This window comes from Gobio gobio (genome assembly GCF_949357685.1).
Source record: "Gobio gobio genome assembly, chromosome: 7".
Lineage (NCBI taxonomy): Eukaryota > Metazoa > Chordata > Actinopteri > Cypriniformes > Gobionidae > Gobio > Gobio gobio.
The window spans coordinates 58,293,233-58,300,327 of NC_137103.1; the positions used below are offsets into that span (position 1 = coordinate 58,293,233).

General features: G+C 45.3%; 1 protein-coding gene across 1 annotated transcript; it reads left to right on the top strand.

Annotated features, from left to right (window-relative positions):
* The first annotated feature begins 579 nt into the window (after positions 1-579).
* On the top strand, positions 580-5,691 carry slitrk5b (SLIT and NTRK-like family, member 5b). Its single transcript, XM_079821391.1, has 2 exons — positions 580-666; positions 2,936-5,691. The coding sequence occupies exon 2, from the start codon at positions 2,936-2,938 to the stop codon at positions 5,471-5,473; it is 2,538 nt and encodes an 845-aa protein (XP_079677517.1). The 5' UTR covers positions 580-666; the 3' UTR covers positions 5,474-5,691.
* Positions 5,692-7,095: the final 1,404 nt, after the last annotated feature.

Here is a 7,095-nt window from a genome sequence, read left to right on the forward strand (position 1 = left end):
AGATTTAAATTATAATTAAAAAACATTATCATATTTCCACAGGAATGCTAAACATTGATGACATGGGACATGTGTGATGTCAGAGAAATTCACTCAAATATAATGACCACTACAGTGGACAAAAGTCTGTTCGTGGGTAAAGTTGTGCAAATGAAGTCCTCAGCAATGCATATTACTACTAATAATACATATTTAGAGTAGGACATTTACAAAATATGGAACATGATCTTAATATCACACAATTCTGACAAACTAAACATATCAAAGCAAGTGCTGGAGATTATTGTGAATTCATAAAGACACAAACTTAAGCTTTCTTTAAAATGAATAAATCTTTGGTTTGATGAAGGTGTGAACATGCATTATTTAAAACTTTCAGTACGTGCACATGACATGAAGAAACATGCATTTAATATTTAATGAAAGATTGCAATATGATTAATTAGATTTTATTCATCATCAGTGTTTAGTTCCTCCTCCCACATCGAGTGCTCGTCATGTTAGTCGAGCACGAGCATCATCATCATCCTCCTCCTCCTCCTCCTCCTCATCCTCATCACTGCACTGGATCCGGGCTCCAGATGAACATGTAAACACAGCCTCGATGGGAATCCTCCTCCTCCTCCTCCTCCTCCTCCTCTTCCCAGATGAGATGCTCTTCTGCGGGTAAGGCGGAGAACATGTGCATGAGCGGATCGCGTCTTTATCCAAGTTATCGGCAAACTCATCGCTACCGGAGATTACCGTGAGTGAGGGAATGTCGTCGGCGAGCATAACGACACCGAGCAGGATCATATGCCACCGGAACGAGTGCATGTGCGCGCGCGCCCGAGAGACGCGGACGCTCACCGTCGGTCAACTTTTCTCGGTGTCGATTCGATCGCCTCGGATCTGATGCATTCGCTCGTGATCGATCAATACAACCGGGGGTTACTCTGTGCGAACCACCAACTGATGTATGAGTATCGTTTTGATAACGTTCACATTAAGTTATGGAAACGTTATGCAAAGGCTTGGCAAACACATTAAGGGACTGTTCCTGCAGGCATTATGGGAACGTTTGATGTTTTGAAATGTTTCGCGTTTTGGGGACGTTATTAAAGATCAGAGGTTTGTTGCATGTGGTATCTAATCTTTCTCTGGTCATAAATCACATATCAGAGAATCTGAAAAGGACTGGTTAAGTGATAGTTAAGGCGTTCTAGTAATGTTTATCGTGCTTGTTATTATATATGCACATGAAATATTGATATGAGTTGAAATTATGTTAGACTTTTTAGAGGTTTGTTGCATATGGTCATCGAATCTTTCTCTGGTCATACACTCAAAAAAAAAAAAAGGTTCTATATGGCACCAAAAATGGTTCTTGGCTCGTAATCATAGGGGAACCTTTTTTAGTGCTATATAGCACCAATTTTGGTGCTTCAGTCAGGTTCTTCAGAGGTGCTATATAGCAACTTACTCAAAGAACCGGTGAAGCGCTATATAGCACTAAAAAAGGTTCCCCTATGATTACGAGCCAAGAACCATTTTTGGTGCCATATTTTTTTTTTATAGTGAAACTCACATATCAGAGAATCTGAAAAGGACTGGTTAAGTGATTGTAAAGGCGTTCTAGTAATGTTTATCGTGCTTGTAATTATATATGCACATGAAATATTGATATGAGTTGAAATTGTTATATGCAAATAAATTAAAAGCTAAAAAAAAAATGTCAATTACTACACAGACATGGGCGGAGTACTGTAATTTATCATTAATCTTCATTTACATGTGTGAAGTTAATTAACTGGTTATCTGTTGAACGTTTTATGCTCATTTTTAATCATACAGTCACTGCTTGAATTACTTATTAGCCATAAGTAATTAGTAATTAGTGTGAAGATCCGAATCTAAGGACATGTATATTACCCATTCCCTCTGGGAAGTGTTGTTGGGACATCAGATGCTTTCGAATCGTTTGTTTAGAGCACCTTTTTATACGAAGAGTGACGTGCAACTCATAACCATGATGTTTTGAACACGCCATGTTGGTATTTCAAGTCATGCAAGTACAGAAAAAGAGCAAAAACTCGCTGTGTTATTGTAATGTTATGCATTTAGCATTGGTTTTATATGCTGAATTTTATGCATATTTCAAATCGGGAATAACAGAATTATAATTTCGCTGCTTTAGCTTAATCAGCACACAAAACAATATATATGTCTAGAGATGCATCGATTGCAATTTTCTTGGCTGATTCAGATTTTTTTTGTTTGTGAGTTTGGCTGATTCCGATTTTCTTTCTAAGAACTGTAATTTGACGGCATATACAAACAAAAATCCACTTTTTCTTCAAAGCTAAATTGTATTTTTATTCAAAAATAAATTATATCAACAGGATCTTCTCGCACTTAAACAACTCTCAAAAAATAAGTGTTCTGTGCCTGGAAGGAAGTAGAAATAACTGAAAATCAGTTGCTTTATGAAACAAAACATTATAAATTGACCTTTTTCATGCATTCATGCAATGCTTCAATGAAATGACTGGCTCTTTTAACTGTAAGGCGGCACTAAAGCCATGTTTTCTTATACTAGTGCAGTGTCTACTGTCCTTATAACATCCCATGTGAAGCAGTGGCGTTTGTCTCGTGTAACACAGATGCCATCATGCATATCTCGTGTTTGGGCTGGATTATGAGTACAGCAGGCAGTGGTTAGCCCACAGTTATATTTCAACCTTTCCCAGTATGAGCCGGACTCATCTAGACACTGTTTAGTGCGGCGTCTGCTTCAGATTTTAAATTGTGCATCAAGTGAAGAACTGCATTTTAGTTTTGATGAATATTTCAGTGGATTCTTTCACTCATTTAATGAAGTATTTTGATGTTGATATTATGCATGCATGTGTCACGAGTTTGCATTATTTACACGCTTGTGTTTTTCTCTCCTCAGATGACCGCACACATCTCTCTTCGACCACCATCCGTCGTCATAAACATGCATATGTGGATATTGGCCATATTCGCCACGTTTTTCTGCTTAAGCGAGATGTTGGACATTTACGGGGATGTATGTAGAGGCCTGTGCGTCTGCGAGGAAAGAGACGGGATCTTCACAGCCGGCTGTGAAAACAGAGGAATTAACAGTCTGTCGGAGGTGACGCCTTTACACTTCACTGCATATCATCTTCTGCTCACAGGGAATCTGCTAAAGAAAGTCTCGCTCGACGACTTCCTTCATTACGAAGGACTCACTATTTTACATCTGGGCAACAATGATATATCGGACATCGACGCTGGCGCGTTTAACGGCCTCCAGGGATTAAGGAGACTGCATCTAAACAATAACAAAATTGAAGTCCTCAAGGACGACACGTTCCTCGGACTTGAAAGCCTGGAGTACCTGCAGATTGACTATAATTACATCAGCCACGTTGAACCCAAAGCCCTGAGCGTTTTACGTCACTTAGAGGTGCTCATCCTCAACGACAACTTGCTCTCCGCTCTGCCGAACAACATCTTTCAGTCTGTTCCTTTAACTCATCTCGACCTGAGAGGCAACCAGCTCAAAGTGCTTCCCTATTACGGCCTTCTGGAGCACCTGAGTCACATTGTGGAGCTACAGCTGGAAGAAAACCCGTGGAATTGCTCTTGCGAGCTCATTGCGCTGAAAGCCTGGCTTGAAAGCATATCCTACACGGCTTTAGTTGGAGATGTGGTTTGCGAAACGCCCTTCCGACTGCACGGGCGGGATCTGGACGAGATCTCCAAGCAGGAGCTGTGTCCTCGCAGAGCCATCGCCGAATACGAAATGCGCGCGGAACCGGCTCATGGCGGCGAGATCCTCTACAAAACCACTCCGGCGACGGTGGGATTTGCGTCTTCGACCGGCCTACGCTCCACGAAAAGCAGCCGCACGCCGGGAAAACTCCGCGTCAAACCCACCTCGCGCTCATCCTCAAGCAAGCCGCAGAACTACGGCCCGATGTTGGCCTACCAGACCAAATCTCCCGTTCCTCTAGACTGTCCGAACGCTTGCACGTGCAATCTGCAAATCTCAGACCTCGGGTTGAACGTGAATTGCCAGGAGCGGAAAATCGAGAGCATCTCTGATCTCGAACCCAAGCCGTACAACCCTAAGAAGATGTACCTGACGGGGAACTCCATCTCTGCGGTGTGCAGCTCAGACTTTAATGGCGCCACCGGACTGGATTTGCTCCACTTGGGCAACAATCGCATAGCCGTCATTCAAGAGCGGACATTCGGCCAGCTCATACATCTGAGACGGCTTTACCTCAACGGCAACTTAATCGAGCGGCTCACCGAGGATATGTTCTACGGCCTACAAAGCCTGCAGTTTCTATATTTGGAGTACAACGTCATCCGGGAGATTGCGGTCGGAGCATTTCAGCAGATGCCCAATCTACAACTGCTGTTCCTCAACAACAACCTCCTCAAGACTCTTCCTCCCGGCGTCTTTGACGGATTAAACCTGGCTCGATTGAATCTGCGAAGCAATCACTTGCGAACTCTCCCGGTCGCCGGCGTGCTCGAGGAACTCGCGGCCCTCGTCCAGATCGATCTTTTCGAGAACCCGTGGGATTGTTCGTGTCCCGCTGTGGAGATGAAGAGCTGGCTGGAGCAGCTCAGCGTTGGGACTGTGGTGAACACCGTCCTGTGTGAATCTCCGGCGAGGTTCTCGGGAGAGGATATGCGATACATTCGCTCTTCCCATCTCTGCCCGGAGAGCTCTATCGTTCCCGCTGTGCCGCCCTCGGAGGAATCCTTCCCTGGTAGTACGATCACTTTAGAAACGGCTTTGGATTACGACACGCAGAATCCCGCGGTTCCCCTGTCCGTTCTTATCCTCGCCTTGCTCTTGCTTTTTATCCTATCCGTGTTTGTTGCGGCAGGGCTGTTCGCGGTCATAATGAAACGGCGCAAGAAGTCTGAACGCTTGGCTTCGGTAAGCGCCTCTGCAATTTATGACGACGGGCCGAAGTCTAGATCGTCGGCGGGCCATGTCTACGAGTACATCCCGCCCGCGGCCGAGAAGAGCGGACCCTACGGCGTGGGAAGCGCAATAGAGGGTTACAAAGACTTCGAGGAATTCAACCGGGCTCTGGCGTCCAACTCGGAGGAGGACGTCGGGAGCGCCGCGATTAGCTCCGAGTTCAGCGCGGGCACGCCAGACGCGCTCAACAGACACTCGCCACTTTTGGACGACAACTACTTTTACCGGGACATCCTGGCGAGGGACCAGCAGGCCTCTTACAGGGGCAGTTTGGCATGCAAGCATGGCACTCACGCAGACCTCGATGTGCGGCATCAGTACTTGAATCCGGAGAGGCTTCAGGTGTTCTGCTCGCCGCCCGCCGCCGTCTACATGGAGCCCAACCGCAGCGAGTACTGGGAGCTCAAAGCCAAGCTGCACTTTGAACCCGACTATTTGGAGGTTCATGAGAAAAGGACCACTTTCACCCAGTTCTGAAACTGTCAAAAAACATCTGAGAGATATAAGGGGGGAGTATTGTGCTCCTCAAAATTCAAAAGAAAGAAAAATGATTACTATTATTTTTATTTACTTTGTTTGCATTGTGATATTATTTGCTGAAAAAAGCACTTTTCCTCTCAATTTTCACCCCCCCCCCCAAAAAAAAACTATATAATATATTCATATTAAAGGGGACATATTACACCCCTTTTCACAATATAAATCTCTGGTGTCCCCAGAATGTGTGTGTGAAGTTTCAGCTCAAAATACCCCAGATCATTTATTATATCTTGTCAGATTTGCCTCTATTTGGGTGTGAGCAAAAACACGCCGTTTCTGTGTGTGTCCCTTTAAATGCAAATGAGCTGCTGCTCCCCGCCCCCTTCCAGAAGAGGGCGGAGCTTCAGATACTCCGTCAACACAGACTGATTTCATGAAATGGCGTATGTATGACACGCCAATTCGCTATGTCATTTTGGCGCGCTATTAAGACGCATAATCGCTTTTTAGCGTGTTTATCAACGCCGTTTCATTCTATCCCCCTACACTGCCCCTGCCCCTAAACCTACCCATCACACACACACACACACACACACACACACACACACACACACACACACACACACACACACACACACACTGCCCCTACCCCTAAATGTACCCATCACACACACACACACACACACTGCCCCTACCCCTAAACCTACCCATCACACACACACACACACTGCCCCTACCCCTAAACCTACCCATCACACACACACACACACACACACACACACACTGCCCCTACCCCTAAACCTACCCGTCACACACACACACACACACACACACACACACACACACACACACACACACACACACACACACACACACACACACACACACACACACACACACTGCCCCTACCCCTAAACCTACCCATCACACACACACACACACACACACACACACACACTGCCCCTGCCCCTAAACCTACCCATCACACACACACACACACACTGCCCCTGCCCCTAAACCTACCCATCACAAGAAACATTCTGCATTTTTACATTTTCAAAAAAACATAATTTAGTATGTTTATAAATCCATTTACATACACGAGGAATCACACGGCGTAGACATACACGCGGATAGCTCAAAATGCGTACAGATAACACGCCATTTGGCTTTAGAAAGTGGCATGTATGTTTACGCAAAGTCATGATGTCATGTTGGATCATTTATTATATCTTGTCAAATTTGCCTCTATTTGGGTGTGAGCAAAAACACGTCGTTTCTGTGTGTGTCCCTTTAGATGCAAATGAGCTGCTCCTCCCCGCCCCCTTCCAGAAGAGGGCGGAGCTTCAGATACTCCATCAACAACAAAACAGGCCAATCTCACTCAGACTAATGTCAGAAATGAGCAGTTGTGGAGCAGGCGTTCATGTTTGAGTCAGACACACACACACACACACACACACACACGAGAGACTCAGGAAGGGCTCCACACTAAACACTGAGTGATCACACACACACACACACACACACACACACACACACACACACACACACACACACACACACACACACACACACACACACACACACACACACACGAGAGACTCAGGAAGAGCTCC